The 17,915-nt window shown below is 36.4% G+C and overlaps 2 protein-coding genes across 2 annotated transcripts; both read left to right on the top strand.

Annotated features, from left to right (window-relative positions):
- The first annotated feature begins 3,078 nt into the window (after positions 1-3,078).
- On the top strand, positions 3,079-5,357 carry LOC103868263 (actin-like). Its single transcript, XM_033285229.1, is given in 6 exon segments — positions 3,079-3,271; positions 4,446-4,741; positions 4,743-4,784; positions 4,786-4,840; positions 4,843-5,036; positions 5,157-5,357. Coding segments are annotated over 6 exon segments (921 nt in total). The 3' UTR covers positions 5,298-5,357.
- A 7,905-nt stretch (positions 5,358-13,262) lies between these two features.
- On the top strand, positions 13,263-16,590 carry LOC103868142 (monocopper oxidase-like protein SKU5). The gene is made up of 8 exons (XM_009146247.3): positions 13,263-13,606; positions 14,257-14,366; positions 14,459-14,729; positions 14,815-14,953; positions 15,040-15,406; positions 15,473-15,838; positions 15,917-16,195; positions 16,281-16,590. Exons 1-8 carry the CDS (start codon positions 13,475-13,477, stop codon positions 16,375-16,377), a joined length of 1,761 nt encoding a protein of 586 aa, XP_009144495.1. The 5' UTR covers positions 13,263-13,474; the 3' UTR covers positions 16,378-16,590.
- Positions 16,591-17,915: the final 1,325 nt, after the last annotated feature.

A 17,915-nucleotide genomic window follows, 5' to 3' on the forward strand; every position in this document is an offset into this window, starting at 1 on the left:
ATTGGAACAGTTCGTTCCTTCATCCAAATAATCATCAGTGTCAGACAAAGCGTTGTCGTCGATCTGGGCTATATCAGATCGGTGTTTGTTTTGAAGAAAGGAATGAAGGGATTTAATAGAATTCTTAATTTCTATCAAATCAGAATTTTCTTTTAGACTTGTGAATTTTCCTATCTCTTCATCCATCTTTTCGTAGGATCTTCCCGTTGTCATATTCTTGATAAGACATCTAGCCTCTTCGGGACTCCTAGTGATGAAATTTCCATCACTCGCTGTATCGAGTGTGGTTTTATAGCTCAAGTTAACACCTCCATAAAAGATGCTTAGAAGTTGTGGTTCTGAATAAGCATGATGGGGACATTCAAGTTCATAGCCTCTGAATCTTCCCCAGGCGTTTTTAAACGATTCGTGTGGACCTTGGCGAAATGTAGAAATTTGCTTTCTTACTTCCCAGTAACGTTCATCAGTGAAAAATTCTCTTAGGAAGGCACTTCTAATCTCTTTCCAACAAGTGAGTGATCCTGTCGCTAAACAGTTTAACCACCTGAGGGCTTCTCCTTCTAGGGAGAATGAGAATAGTTTGCAACGATCATATTCATCTGGTATTAATTCTTCTAAAGTTTCAATGTGATCTTGTGGGTGTTCTGGGAGGGATCCACGGAATGGGTTTTGACGAACCATACGGCAGTAATCTGCGTTAAACTTAGATTTCTTGGTATCGTCTCCTGGTATTTTGATAGCGGACCTATTGGAATAGGTCTTACCAGGATCAAGGTAGTCTTGTATGGACAATTTTATATCTTCACCTTTAGCTAAGGTGGAATTTTTCTTAACAGGGATTTCAGTCCCCTGTTTAGTTTGGCTAGCTTCATTGCTCATTTGACCATTTAGTTCAGTTTGGACTACTTTCTCATTAGCGGGTTTGGTAAGAGAAAACTTACCTGCTTCCGGCTGGGCGGTATCGATCGATGTCGGCAGCTCCGTATCGGTCGATTTTTCTGACTTAACGTCGCTCGATGGAAACGTGTCTCCGTCGATCGATGGTTGGTCGCGCTATGTGTTCTCCATTCTTCGTGTCTGCGTAACAGATTAAGAAAGAAAATTTTAGCAAGTTTTTCGTAACAAGTCTATACTAAATTCTAAATTAAATCTAATGGTAATAAGAAAGAGTCCCCGGCAACGGCGCCAAATTTGATATCACTAAAATTACCCTAAAGAGTGTTACTCTCATCAAAAGAGGTTCAGATGTAGTACTTAGGGATCGAATCCACAGAGACTCTAGGATTACTCAACAGACTTAAATAATTAGAAATGAAGATAGACTAAAAGGTTTTAATAGTTTTAAAAGCAGTAAATGATAAATCGAAAACAATAGTGATTCAATAGATTGAATTGAAGTGGTTTCAAGAATGGGAAAACAGCTAGATTTAGGTAATTCTCAGGTATGAAATGTATGCACTTAGTTTAGACTAAAGGGTTTGATGGGTTTTGAACTAAACAATGATTTAACCGGATAGGTATTCTTCGCTAGATCTCGGATCTCAACTGTCGTATTTTGATTTCGAGAGAGTGTCGATCGATGTGACTCGATGTACATCGACCGATACATCGACCGACAGAACGATAGTTGCGTCGATCGATGGTTATTCTAGCGAGTTTTGCGAATGAGTTTAACTTGTTCTCTAACCTTCTCAGACCAACTGTCGTTGCGCCTGAGTTGGTTAGATCACGCAAGTGGGTTCAGGAATTGAGGGGAAAGGGTTAGTTGGACTCAATTAATCCTAAGATCTAAAATGAAGGTGATCAATCTCAATTTTAGCATTAAGTTCACAAGCAATGAAAGAACAATCAAAATACCTTTTATATAGTCATATTAGCAGTACATAATTTCAACCATGGTGAGAAACCTAAATCTAACAATTGGTTTACTCAAACATATTCATGAGAGACAAAGTCATGATGGTGTGAAATAAACTCAAATGAAACATAGAACACAAATAGATAGAGTAATAGAAATAAAGGAGTTCAAGATCTTCTCTGTTTTGCAGTCTCAGATCTATCTCTCCAATCCTAAGATCTCCTAATGGTAGCCAAAATGCTCCTTTTCCAAACTATGTCTTTTTGCAAGTGTCTCTTAGAAATGATACAAAACCCTAGTACATATAGCCTAACAGGCGGCTAGGGACTTAAGTTGCAAATAATAGATCTTCTGGGAAATGAAATCTTTTAATTTGCGATTTCATTCGTGTGACTGGGCATCGAACGATGCACATGTAAGTTTGTCGATCGATGGTAAGTGATTATGATCGACCGATGGTTCTCTTCAAGAGTCGATCGATTTTCCTTGCGTAAAAGTATTCCAAAATGTCCCAAAAGTATCATTTCCTTCCATCAGGTGAATAAACTTGTATTTGCTTTGAAAAAACTCTAAAACATGACTAATACATCTTAAAACCTTTATATTCCATGTATAAAAACAGGTGAAAATCATGGTATATCAACGTACATGTTGTAGACAAGTATATATTATCTATCGAGAGAAAAACAACATTGACATGGGGAAATCCGATGCCATCTTCAAAAATAGCCAAACTCATTGATAGAAATATGACAAATTGGCTTATTTCAACTCGAGCAGCTGGAAGGTCGCAAATACGATAAGGGGTTTTGTGTGCGGTTCTCTTGTCAACCACCTGATCGTGTCCTAGATGTGGAGGGGATGATGAGTTCATTAACCATTTACTTTTTGAGTGTCCTCCTGCGCTTCAGACATGGGCTCTGTCGGACCTCCCATCAGCTCCGGGACAGTTCCTAAGTTCATCAATCTATGAAAACTTTGACTTTCTCCTGTTTCGAGCTCCGGCAAGGAGTGTCTCGAAGCAACGGCTAGTAAAGTTCCCTTGGATTATGTGGTATGTATGGAAATAAAGGAACGATAAATGGTTCAATGGTGTAGATTTACCGCCCATGGACTCCTTACATAAGACGACTCAAGAAGGAGAGGAATGACTAGTAGCACAAGAAGTCACAAAAGTTGCAAAGGAGAGGGAGCAACCACAGTCGATAGAACAAAACGAGATGAATAGGTTGCACAAACCGAGATGTCAAGTGGATGCATCTTGGGCAACCAGTCAGTCTACTTTTGGTGGCGGTCTTATCTTGGAGATGGAAGATGGGAGCACGTTCTCGGGTTCCTTAGGGAGTAGGCAAGTCCCATCCCCTCTTCATGCAGAGTTCCGAACCTTGCTGTGGGCAATGAGTTACGCTCTCCGTATGAGTTACAACAAAATGCATTTCGAATCATACTGCCTGCAAATGGTTAAGCTGATCGAAGAAGAAGAACTTTGGCCATCTTTGGCCATATTTGGCTTCGGAATGGGATGAATTCTCCCACCTTCGTTCTTTGTATATGTTCGTTTCACTTTCTTATTATTCGCGACTTAAATTCTCGGGCTGACCTCCTTGCAAAAGGAGCTCGTATGAAAAGTTCTGAGTTCTCCCATGTAAACATTTTGGTTCCACCGGAGTTAGCTCAAACTAACCTTTTCGAACCAATTTAATGAAATATGGTGATTAGCGTCAAAAAAAAAGTAATTTAATTGATCATGGCCAGAAATCAATCATCTCACTTTATCAGTTCAGATTTCTTACCTTCCCCATCGACTGAATCTAAGGTGAAATCACAAAATTATTCGAATCATCATCTCCCAAAAAATCCTAGAACCAGATCGTCCACTAATAGCGACTACTCAACTGTATTTTTTTTTCGATTTTAATGCTGGTTGTTGCCAGGAAACCGTTTTGGGGCGTCTTCTTCTTTTTTTGTAGGTGAGGAATGTGAAGAAAGCGGGAGAGCTTATAGGTGTCGACATGGTTTTCCTCGATGAGAAGGTTACTCTCATTCAACCCCGTTATTCTAATTAATTTATCAATTTCGATTCACTTAAGCAATCAAACTAACAGACTGGCGGTTTTTGTTTTTTCAGTCAGACTTTGGTCCACAGATTTATTGGGGCTGAGAGACTCAACTCTTTGAAACACCTGTAGAAGTAAGGAACCATCTACAAGCTAAGAAGAAGTAACTGTCATGATTCCGACTGAAAAAATCAGGTTTCGGAGATATGAACAGATCATGGCTCTAGCTATTACTATCATAATTTTGCCGGATAGTTATTTTTGTTTCAAAAGAATTTATTTATCAGGTCAATAATGTTGCATCTTTATTCGACATTTGTTACCAATATTTGGTACACACATTTTTGTTGAAGTATGTGGCATCAAGAAAACCTATGACAAAGAAAATCAGGCTATGCAACGTGTTATGTTAACAATCCGAGTATACGGGTATGTATCCTGAAGCCTACTCTTATAAAGTTGTTAGTTGGTGTTTATTGGCTTTTAAATGTCAATGCTCGCTTAATAAACCTCACCCTAATGTGCAACAGGAGATGGTCTGAGCTGCACTGTTCCTATCTATGAAGGTTATGCCTTTCCACATGCTATCCTGTGTCTTGATCTTGGGGGTCTTGACCTCACTAATGCATTCATGAAGATCCTAACTGAGCGTGGACCACAACCACATCAGAGCGTGAAATTGTCTCAGACATATAAAAGAAGCTTTGCTACATTGGTCTTGAAGAAGGATCTTGAGAAAGCCAAAACTAGCTCAGCTGTTGAGAAGAAATACGAGTTACCTGATGGGCAAGTGATCACCATTGGTTCTGAGCGGTTCCGTTGTCCTGAGGACCGAGGTTCTTTATCAGCCGCCTATGATTGGTATGGATGGAGAATCCTATACGTGAAACAAATTATAACTCCCTAATGAAGTGTGATGTATACATCAGAAGGACGTGTACGGTAACACTGTGATCAGTGGTGGGAAACACATTTTCTCTGGGATCGCTAACAAAATGAGCTACGATATCACTGCTTGGGCTCCAAGCAGCATGTAGATCAAAGTTGTTGCTCCTCCTGAGAGAAAATACTCTGTCTGGATTGGAGGGTCCATCTTGGCTTCACTCAGTACTTTCCAGCAGGTACACACGGTCCCTATGACCCTATCATCTCATTTCCCTAAACCAACTAAACTGAATACTTATCAGTCCCTAGACCCTGCAGCTTAACGAAACTCTAATGTTTTGGCTTAATGCGTGTAGATGTGGATCGCAAAGGAACAGTACGACGAGTCATGCCCATCTGTTATTCACAGGAAGTGCTTTTTAGCTCAAAGTTATCATTTTTCAGAAAGAAGCGTTAAGCTGCTCTTTTTATTTTGTTTTTTGTACGTTGTATTTTAAAATTCTGGCCAAACACATTTTGAAGGATTTATTTATTTTATTTTATTTTTCTTAAAATCATTTATTTATTTACTCAGAAACGGAAATTACACTGCAACTTCTACTAAAAGTAATTTGCCCACACACGGGCTTCTAAAAAAAGACAAACCTGTACTCCACGACCAAAAATACTGCTGCTCCTTTCTAATCTTCGACCAAACACTTCTTCTTCTACTGCTCTTCAAAAGAAACCAACTGTTAGAATCTGCTAAACCAAGTCCCCAACAACGTCATATCAGTTCTCCGAGAGGTATGAGCCCTTGACAAAGGGTCTAAGCGGGCTTGTACTGTTTGCTTGATCTCGAGTATCACAGCCTGCGCTGATCTGAAACTCTGATTATGCACTCTTGCATTTCTCTCCTTCCAGATACTGTAGATAGCTGCTTGGTACACTAGCTTTACAATCAACTTCACAAATTCATCTGGAGCTGGATTACTCAGCCACCTTGAAGGATTTATGTTCTTCTTATTTAGTTCAACTCCCTTTTTAGTAAATAATAAAACATTTTTCTCTCTTATGTTTCAAGTTTTCTCTGTTTTATATTTTTTACGTTTGTACACTTCTATCAATTAAAGTGGCGAACTATGGAGACACGACACGATAAAGAGAAACCAACACAAACCATAAAAGCTGAACTAGGGAACCTAAAATTCTAATTAACATTGGAGTTACCAAATCATAAAAGAAGCCCAAAACAAAAAAGCTTACATTACATGACAGAGCAAAATTGAGAAGACATCTAAGTAGGTGTTTCATGGTTTGGATCAGTGTTCAGGGTCGGTCTAATAGCGCCTCTGCCTGCAACCCGTGTGCTGTTCCAGAAACTTAGTGAGTCGGATATGCTTAGAGGTCCACTGATCAGCAAGTTTCTGGTCTCAATCATAATAAGATTTCCAGATATACCAATGATATTGGTGTTATAAACTCATAATGATCAGACTTTTTCTAAAGCTTTAGTTTATGGGAAATGATTTTGTCTACGATTTTGTTCAAATTTGTTCATGTATTGATTATCAAAAATTTTATACAACGCTTCTTTTATGGGAGATGATTTAGATTTCGTTTTTTTTTGTTGATTTTGTTTCAATTTGTTACTTTTATTGATTATCAAAATCATAATTCAAAAGCCTACGTTCGCAGGAGAAACTTCTTTTCCAAAAATTTCCGTTTATGGGAGATTAATTTGATTCCAGTTATGTTTTTATTTTGTTTTAGTTTATTCATGTATTGATTATCAACATTTTATTCATATATCTACGTTATGGGATATAATCAAGAATTATATTTTGTTTGTTGATTTTGTTTCCACATGTATTTCAGGCTTAATCATCTCATGCTTTTAGCAGATATACAACATAATTAGAGCAAATCATGCTTGCGACTTTCAAAAAACAAGGTAACAAGGATAATCATGTCGCTGCAGGCTCAATCTTTGGTCTTCCATTGATTTGAGTGGTTCTCTGCTCTTGACAAACTTTAGGTTACGAATTGGTTTATTAATGCGAGAGTTTGCTATGTAACTGATGATCAAAGAGATGTATAAAGAAGAGTTTGTCCATGTAACACCTCCGATCCAGAATAAGTAAAAGTTAATTAGTTTGCCATACACTAATCAAACAAGAACATGCACGACGAACTAAATAACTCTAACCAGATCGAAGATACTACTACCACGTGCCCAAACATTTGACCCGAGGTTCCCGAATCAGATCTAAAATCCCAAGGTCATATGTCCAAGATCGGGTTTCCTAGCTATTTCAAGTTAAGGCTTTGCAACCCGAGTTTTAAACCGTTAGTTAGTTCGTCCCGGACTAGGACTAGTATCATATGGAATCCAAGAATTTCACAAACCTTTTCTTATTCATTTATACTTTAAGTTTAACCACATCAAAACTTTATACATACTCGTCCGATGTTCAAAACCATATCTTACATATTACAAAACGTACATGTTTGCAAAATGTAGCAAATCTACACCAACAGCTTTGTGCTCCTCCGATCCCAAATGAAACCTACTACGGGTTACCTGCAAAACAAAGAGTCTAATGAATAACTATTTTTCTCAGTGAGTCGGGTTTCGTAACAATTATTTATCTCCCCATTATGCATCAAACATTAAGCAACAAAGATCAATTATATTAAAAAAATATGCAATGCAAAAATAAAGCAATCATGTAAACAAGCATCCACTCTTCACGAGTGATTAGATCATTATAGATCGTCGAGGACTGCCTGTTGGAGTCAAAAACGGATACGACGAAATTGATGTCCAAATCTCCGTAAAAATCAGCGTAAACATTTTTTACGAAAGTTATTCTTCGTAAAAAGAACCTTTACGAAGAGGCTTGCGGTAAAATCTTATTCTAAATCTCAATCAAACCACTAAGTACCAATTGTCCGAAACAACAGACACGTATCCAAATTGGCCACGCACAAGCTAAAGCTCGGTCGCTACGTAGAGACCGAGCGCACATGGCTCGGTCGCTACGTAGCGACCGGGCACACACACGGCTTGGTCGCGACGTAGCAAACAAGCACGAACACGGCTGGTCGCTACGTAGCGACCGAACTCTCGTCAAGCCCGATCGCTACGTAGCGACCGAACACGCACACGGCTCGGTCGCTACGTAGCGATCAAGCACGTACACGGCTTGGTCGTCACGCAGCGACCGAGCTCTCCCAAAACGTCGATATGACATGAATCCATGCATTCTCGTCTACTCTTCAATGCTATCTCCCATGAGCCATGGCTAAACTGTTCTTTGTTTATCGTCACTCGAAGTCATCAGTCAAACTTTACGATAAAAACCGCGGGAAGTTCATTTTTTATCAAAGAAACCGTAATAAACGTTTTGAGTCAAAGAACGGCCCAAAGAGACCTAAAACGCAGCTCGAAGCCCACTTGCGATTTCTTAACCGAAAACCCATAAGTCTTATGACGGTTTATGCTTGGTTCATAAGGCAAGATAAATGTTAAGTTTCCGTGGATAACTGTAAAATTTCCGAAGATAATCACTAAGATCGGAAAAAACAGAATATCTCCATTTTTGAGTTATGACGGTTTAAGGGCAGAAAGGGAAAGTCGCAAACCAACCTAAAAGCAAGTATATAAGGAGTCCTAGGCGAGAGGCAGAGGAGGAGACGCAATACACAGCAAACTTAGTACTTAGAGCAATTTAGGCAATTTTCCGTTTTTATTATTCGAGTTGGGACTCAATTAGGTTTAGCAGCTTTAGGGTTTTAGAACTAGGAATCTCGCCGACAACTCTCGTAGTCCAAGCTCTTACCTTGTTGTAACGCTCAAACACGAATTCAGAATAAGATCAACTTTGCTCTCTTTTCGATTTCTTATCTTTTATCGTCTTTATTTCGTGTTCTGATTGCTTGGCGTGTGGTATTAGTAGATACCCGGGACCTCTGGGAAATTAGGGTTCTCATACTTTCCCTTATTTAAACGGAAATCGATAATGTGAATTTCAATTCCCACACTGCCTCTCGCCATTAGTTCCTATCTCGATACGAAATCCATAACACATCCCTTCTTGCGCCCATTGACTCTAAACACAAAGTCTAAAAAAACCGATGGCCCGGATAACACGCTTGCCGCATCGTCATGCAGCTACACGGTCGAGGGTAGCTAGCCCTATCACACGTGTCTTCGCGTCCTGCCCGGAACGAATTTTGGTAAGGCCCCAGAAAAGGCACGGGCCTCGACTGGATACCAATGACTCTCACGACACTCCACCCGAGTGTCGGACCCTCACGGATCAATTCTGTGGATTTTTGGGTTTCTCCGTTAAGATATGATCAAACATGTTATATATCTGAGCCGAGGCCCAAACAATACAATGCAATGACATAAGTATATGCAACACAACATCAATGTATCACAATCATGTTATACCCCTCGAGCCAAGGCCCGACGATATAACTCTATATCTTTCACAAACAGCAATCCTTATCATATCATTATATATCTAAACGCGCAACCTAGCAATGCATCAACCAATACTCTTGTTTTGCAGGCGCTAACCGCACACACAACAATCATAACTCATAACCGAGACTCGCCTCAACACTTAGATGAAACTTTCGGACTGGAAACGCTTCTATCTCGCGGTCGGCTTCGCTTTAACTTCTATCGGAAAAAATCTAGAGCTTTAGAAATCCAAGTACGGGAAGGGTAGGGTAAGAAAGGCTATCTAAGTTCTAATTAAGAAAATAGAGAAAAGAAAAACAAAAGCTAAATAAAAAGAAAGCTAAAGACAAAAACGTTTACCTTAGGGTTTCGACTTTTTCGAGCTGCTATGGTTAGGGTTCTAAGCATGAGAAATTACTAAGGGGGTGTCTGCTATTTACAGGGATGGAGAATGAGCTCAGGAGAAGGTATAGGTCGTGGGTTACAAGCAGGAGCTATCCTGCATGTCCCATGCAACCAATTAGAGAGAGATTGATGTGCAGCCACAAATCTGTCCAATTAAAACAAGTTTTGTGGCCAGCCACTAATTCAACCAATAGGACATAAACAAGAGCTGCTTGGAGGCTTCTCCAGTAAAGGAGTAACACATGTCTAGCTGCTTAAAGAGGTAGACAAGCAGTTGCATCCTCCAGAAGCTTCCGGATATGCTTAACATATCGTAGATGGGCCCAAATGGGCCGTATTTAAATTCCGAACGTGTTAAAAGCTGATCCGAGCTGGCGGGAATGTTTCTCCTTGACAATAACCTAGATTTCTTAAACCAAAATACTTCTAAAATAATTCTAAGGTCATTCCTATCTTAAGGCCCTATAATAAATTTTTATTTCTTCAGATAGAAAACTATTCTAAGACTTTCTAAACTTTTCTTATGTATCTTGGATCCACAACCATCCACGGGAAAAGATCAATCCGACTTCCATTTACTTGAGTAATTTTCTCGGCTGTTACATGATTTTTTCTTGTCTGCGTTTTACTTTTTAAAGAGGGTTATTACATTCTCCCCCTCTCAATAGAATTCGTCCCGAATTCTTAGTGGTTTGATGTTTCACCCATCTGATCTTCATCATCTTCCAAAACCTCTCTTCATCTTCCCATGTCACAACTACTCGGCATTGTTTTCCCCAAAATATTTGTACTCGAGGAATCTCTCGATTTTTCAGTTTTCTTATTCGTCTTTCTCCGATTCGAAATGGTCCTTCAGGGTAAGTGAGGTTGGAACGAAGGTTTTCTACTCGTTTCGGCTCTACATCGGTAGGATCTCGTATATGCCTTTTTAACACTGAAACATGGAAAACTGGGTGAAGTGCCATATATGATGGTAGCTCTAATCGATAGGCTACTTCTCCAACATGTTGCATCACTCGATATGGTCCTATATATCGAGTGGCTAACTTTCCCACTAACTCACTATCCCAAAATACAATATTTACTAAAAAGTTATTTTGCAAGTACATTATATTTTAGTTTATTTAAAAAAAAAAATTTTTGTGGTTTTTAACAATATCCCAAAATTTTCTTTCTCTATTATGTAGGTCTAATTTGATATAATTATATATATATATATATATATATATATATATTTCAAATTTAGAGAAATATGTAACATACTAGTGTTACATAATATTATTTTCAAAATAATCCTTGTTAAAAAATTCAAAATTTATAAAATGATGACAAAATTCAAAATTTATAAAATGATGAAACTAAATTTAGGTTTAGTCATGTGATGTTTTTGAAATATTTAGCTATCTAAGTTTTACACCAAATAAATAACTATAATAAACTCATGACAAACTAACAACATACACGATAAAATATATTACATACCATAAATATTTTATAGTAATAATAATATTATAAACCATATAAACATAAGTATTATAGAGTCAAATAATACATAACACCAAATTATATTAACTTATTGATAAAAAGCTTATACAAACTAAAATGTTTTAGTACTGAAAAAGAAAATTGATCAAAATCTAGTTCATAACTAAAACATATAATTTGTAGTATTTTCTACATCACCAGGAAAAACAAGATTCAAAACTAGGAAGGATCTCGTTTGTTTTGGCTGGCAGCCACATGGCAATTCCAGACTGGCTCACCGCTGCGTTGCACCTCTCATAAATAAAAGCTTATCCCTTTGGAGAGGGCCACAGGTCAAACGGTCAAATACAATTCTTAGCTTAAATTATTTTATTTTTATTTCCCCCACTAAAAGTATTAACTCAGTAAGGGAATGTAACGGTAAAGTTATCCCCTATGTATTATTTGAGAAACATTATAACATTTTTTGTAACCACATGTCATTACTAGAATGATTTTTAGAATCCTTAGAAAAATATATTGGTTCATCTAAATATATAATAAACTTTTTATTAAACTAACCATAAATACATTATTAATGTGCTTCATCCATAAATATAATTACGGAATTATCTAATATGGCTAAAGTATATATGACAATTAATGATTTTGAATAATAAATATTTGATAAAAATAAGTTTGTCTTACATTATATTTGTTTAATTTTAAACTATTAAAATAAATTAAAAAACCATAGTAACCATTTAATAAAAATTAAAAGTTTTCTTTATATGTTATATTTTGAATTTTTAAAAACGAGTATAAATTACTAAAACCTTTAAAAGTTTCACATTCAAATTATGTGATCTATGGTTTAAAATTTTTGTTATGACATGATACAAATAATTAAAAAATCATATAAGTTGAAAGTCTCATTTAATAAGTATTAAAAATAAATAAATATATATTTATATATATATATATATATATATGTGTATATATATATATATCATTTTAAATTAAATTATATGTCATATAAGAAAATACATAAATATCTTAATTTTGAAAGTACTTTGAACAATTTTTTTTTGATAAAAATTTTAAAAAAGTATTGACAACTTAATTTTTAAAAATATTATAAATTACTTAAACTATTAAATTATATAAAATAATTTTTATATATAATATTCATCCCGCGCAAGGCGCAGATCTTAACCTAATTATTATTAATTGGTTATTTAAACAAGCTAGCACGCGAGCAACATGTGATTATTGCGTACATAATGCACTTCAATTATCAAATCAAATTTTTTTTATGTGGTTCTTATATATAATTTTTTCTCTGTTCTGTTAAAGAATGTTAATTTAACATTTTCTACATAAACTAAAAAATAATTGAATGTATATATGTTGAGCTCAATGCATTCTGCAATTAATATCAATATTATAAAGATATTTTGATGAATAAGATATTATAGATTATAGTGTAGTTAATAATGTTTTTTCTGTGATAAAATTTAAAAATAACATTGTTTATGAGTGTATTACTATTACTACGTACAATGCATCATTATTTCTTATCAATAATTTTCCCACGGCCAATGTAAATTTACAGTCATCAATATACGCGTCGTCGTAATATTTGTAGGAAAATTGTGGTCTATGTGATGCAAATTTACAGCTCATTTTGATGAATAAAGAAAGAAAAACATTTTCGGTGGAAAAAAAAAGAATATTAAAATTGTCAACCAGATGCCATTCTTTCTTGCTATCACTATTATCATTATATCCGTTGGCTTGTTTTCTTTTCATCTGTCAACTAATTTTTCTTCTAAATTCTCTTAAATATTTTAACGATTTATAAAGTTATGGTTACCGACAAAAGAAGATTAGAACTCTATAATGAGGGGTAAGGTATCTATTAATTCACTAGGGGTGTCAAAAGGAAATAAATCTATTAATTCAGTAGTTTAGTTATTATATAAAATATTAAGAATACAATTCGAATATAAGATTCTAAACTAATAATACTTCAAACAAAAGAAAAGGCTAATTAACCATTTGATTTATTATTTTCTCAGATTTATAGGCGCGTTGTGCGGCTTTTTCCTGGTAAAATAATTGCGACAAAATAATATGAATAACAACTAATTAGGCAACTAGAATTGTAGCCGTTCTCTCTGTCTCTATCTCTCTGGGTCGTCTCTTTCCTTTATAGCTTATAGTTTCTCCCACTCAATCCTTCCTTTTCTCCAATCTGATAATGTAAATTCACAGACAGAGAAATTTAAACTCAACAACTAAACATCATTGTATTCGTTTCTGTTCAAGAAAAGCAAAGAAAAAAGAATGGATTTGTTCAAGATCCTGCTTCTTATGTTCTTGGTGAACTTTAGTTTCTGCTTCGCTGCAGATCCATACGCTTTCTACAACTTCGAAGTCTCCTACATTACCGCTTCTCCACTTGGTGTTCCTCAACAGGTTTTGTTTTTATCTAGATCTTTTGATATCTGCTCATTTGATCAAAGCTTGGACCTTTTTTTGTTGTTGCAAAACCCTTAACTCTTGAGATTTATTGTAATTCTAGTGAGCTGAAGATCTAACTTTTAGTAATATATTCATTGCACAAGAAGTTGGTTCTTTCAACCAAAGTTTGTCTTTCTGGGATTTACTTGTGGATTTATCTACATTTTTCATAATCGATTTTAATTTTGTAAATCTTAGTTTTAGATTTACTGTAGTTACAGTGAGCTAAATAAATTATAGATTTGAGATTTTAATTTTAGAGGTTTACTATTATTCCTCTTCACCAAGTAACTGGGATGTTTGTTTTTGTCAAATTTTGATAAAGTTTGTAACTTTGTTTGTGGTTATGCCTAAAAATCCAGATTTTTCAAAAGTTCCAATCTTCTTTCTTCAGGGAAACACTTCAAATTCATCCTTAAGAAACCCATTTCACTTTTACTTTACCAAAAACTGTTCTTTTTAATTTATCCAAAGTTTTACTGAAATTCCACCTGAATGAATGAAAAAAGATTCAGTCTTTCTAAGCCCAAATCCAACAAAAAGTGAAACAGAAGATCTAAAAACACTCTCAAGAGTTCTAACTTTTCCTTTGATTCTATTGTCAGGTAATTGCTATAAATGGAAAGTTCCCTGGTCCTACAATCAATGTCACGACCAATGAGAACTTGGTCGTGAATGTGAGAAACAAATTAGACGAGGGACTTCTTCTCCACTGGTAAGAGATTCACTAAAATCTTTTTGTATTGACTCTTGAGGAATATTAAAAGTGTTGTGATTGCAAAATATGTTTTGATGTTTTTTTAACAGGTCTGGAATCCAACAGAGACGTGTTTCTTGGCAAGACGGACTTGCAGGAACTAACTGTCCAATCCCACCAAAGTGGAACTGGACTTATGAGTTTCAAGTTAAGGACCAGATTGGTAGCTTCTTCTACTTCCCATCTCTCCATTTCCAAAGAGCTTCTGGTGGGTTTGGCTCCTTCATTGTCAATCCTAGATCAGTTATTCCAGTCCCTTTCTCTACTCCAGAAGGTGATATCACTATTGCCATTGGTGATTGGTACACAAGGAACCACACGGTTAGTACTTCTTTTTTTCTTTCGCCCGCCATTATATTTTTTACCTTGCAGGTCAAGCAATAACACTTGTTTATGAAAAATGTAGGCTTTGAGGAAGGCTTTAGATGATGGTAAAGATCTTGGAATGCCTGATGGAGTTCTTATTAACGGAAAAGGACCTTACCAGTACAATAAGACTCTTGTTCCTGATGGAATCGATTACGAAACCATCACAGTCCATCCTGGTGAGTGTACTACTACTAGCTTTCTTGGATCAAACAGTCTTTGTTTTGGAGTTTTTAAGAGTGTTATACCTTTGTGACAACCACAGGAAAGACTTATAGACTTCGAGTGTCGAATGTGGGAATCTCCACGAGTTTGAACTTTAGGATCCAAGGCCACAACTTGGTTCTTGCTGAATCCGAAGGATCCTACACAGTTCAACAAAACTACACCAGCTTGGACATTCATGTTGGACAGTCTTACTCCTTCTTGGTTACTATGGACCAAAACGCAAGCTCTGATTACTACATCGTCGCCAGTGCTCGGATTGTTAATGAAACCATATGGAGAAGAGTCACTGGAGTTGGAATCTTGCACTATACCAACTCTAAAGGAAAGGCAAAAGGTCACTTGCCCCCTGGACCACAAGACGAATTCGACAAAACATTCTCCATGAATCAAGCAAGATCCATCAGGTTTGTTGTAATCAAGAAGACTCTTGTAGTTTCATCAAGTGTGAACTAATGTTGTTGTTATTGCAGATGGAATGTATCAGCAAGTGGAGCACGTCCTAACCCGCAAGGCTCGTTTAAATACGGTTCCATCAATGTAACCGATGTCTATGTTCTGAGGAACATGCCGCCTGTGAAGATCAATGGCAAAAGAAGGACAACACTTAGTGGGGTATCGTTTGTGAATCCTTCTACGCCTATAAGACTAGCTGATAAGCATAAGGTCAAAGGAGTTTATAAGCTTGATTTCCCTAAGAGACCTTTAACCGGACCACCTAGGATGGAGACTTCGATCATCAATGGCACTTACCGCGGTTTCATGGAAGTCATTCTTCAGAACAATGACACTAAGATGCAAAGCTATCACATGAGTGGCTACGCCTTTTTCGCCGTCGGGTGAGTTACTTTGTTAGCTGTTTCTTCTTCATTTTGTGACTGCAAACCTTTGTCTTATTCAGATTGTTTTGGTTGCAGAATGGACTACGGAGAGTGGACAGAGAACAGTAGAGGAACTTACAACAAATGGGATGGTATTGCACGCTCAACTATTCAGGTGTATCCAGGGGCATGGTCAGCGATCTTGATATCTTTGGACAACCCTGGAGCTTGGAATCTAAGAACAGAGAATCTTGATTCTTGGTATCTCGGACAAGAAACGTATGTTAGAGTTGTTAACCCTGACGAAAACAACAAAACCGAGTTCGGGGCCCCTGCTAATGTCCTTTACTGTGGTGCTCTACAGAAATTACAAAAGTAACATCACTTCAACAACATGTTTTCTACTTTGTAAAAGTGTATGTTTTTGATTTTATTCTTTTATTTTTGTTCTTGTTTCCAGGCCACAGAAGATATCATCATCAGCCACTAGGAGCATTGGATTCACGAGTCTTTCAATGGTGGTAATGGCTTTGGTGATGATTATGGTTCTGTATTGAAATGTAACTTGAGGGTTTGCTTGTATTTTTCTAGGGCTTTGTTGAGATATGATTCTTGTTCTCTACGTTTCCACAGTTCTATTTGGGCGTTATTGGATTTCTGACTTGTTTTTTTATTTCTTTTATCTGTTGTTCTATTCTTTTTCCGGGAGTCTCTTCATTATTTGAGAAGAATAGAAGATTATTCATTGAAAGTTGAAACTGTTATAAGCTTTGGTGGTTTTTTATTAGTATTTTTTTTTTACCAAAGCTTCATAGTTTTAACCAATTTGAACCCCAAAGTTTGGCCATTGTAATCGATTAAGCGGCTGTTTAAACCACAAATTCACAATGTTGAGTATACCAGTTGGTGTTTGGGCGAATTAGTCGGTTTTTAAAATCGTTTTAGACACCGATTAGTAACAATGATCAGCTTTCTAATCGATTTGCTCAAAATCCAAACATTTAAATATTTTTAACCTTTTTAATTACATAAATTTCAAGTAGAACAGAGGAAATGTAACTAAAGGTTTTTATTTTTTATTTTATTAAAATTAAAATATATTGAAGAAAATGGAAAATAATATTTATGATAAGATGAAGATGAGGAGTGAGGTGGAACGAATATAGTGTATCTTTTAGGTTGGATTTCAGCTTTTGTCTCTCTGACAAGTTCCAGCTGGATCCTTTCTGTAATTTGCTTTCCTTTTCTATCTTTGTCCCTGCTTTTTTATTTGCTCTTTTTTTTGCCAGTTTTGAAAATTGATATAAAACCAAATTTTCTCTACAACGATAGATTTCTGGTGACTTTTGTAAATGACAAAGGAAAAACATGCAACCAGTATAACTTGACAGACTGTAACTATATATATATATAAGGCCAATGCTAAAATATTGTTGTGCTCTGAAAATGTATAGGACCATTGTTGTTATATATATTTGTTGGTATTTTAGGCAATTTCCCTAGTTAGATATACATTGAGTAGATAAAAATGATGAATACTTATGTTTACAAAATTAGTATTTGTAGAAAACAAGAACTTGAAATTTGAGATATTACATTCGAGATGTCTATTGTTTAGTTATTTAAGGCTCCGAATGTTTCTAACCGCCCCGCGCCGCACTGTACTTAGGCTCTGAATGGTGACTGCGGTTTGAGTTGTGCGGGACAAGCGGTTCAACTGCGGTGCGGTTCTAACAGTTATAAAAATGTATAGATGTATAGTATATGTAGACTCTGAATGGTGACTGCGGTTTGAGCGGTGCGGGATAAGCGGTTCAACTGCGGTGCAGTTCTAACAGTTATAAAAATGTATAGATATATAGTATATGTAGAGATTTTTGTTACTGTTAACTGCGGGACGGGGCGGGATAATGGTTACCATTCGAAGCCGTAGAGATTTTTGTTACTGTTAACTGCGGGGCGGGGCGGGACAATGGTTACCATTCGAAGCCTTAACAGTAACAAAAATATCTACATATACCATATATCTATATGTTTTTATAACTGTTAAAACCGCACCGCAGTTGTACCGCTTGTCCCGCACCGCTCAATCCGT

This window comes from Brassica rapa, chromosome A02, assembly GCF_000309985.2.
Source record: "Brassica rapa cultivar Chiifu-401-42 chromosome A02, CAAS_Brap_v3.01, whole genome shotgun sequence".
In the NCBI taxonomy this organism is placed as follows: Eukaryota; Viridiplantae; Streptophyta; class Magnoliopsida; order Brassicales; family Brassicaceae; genus Brassica; species Brassica rapa.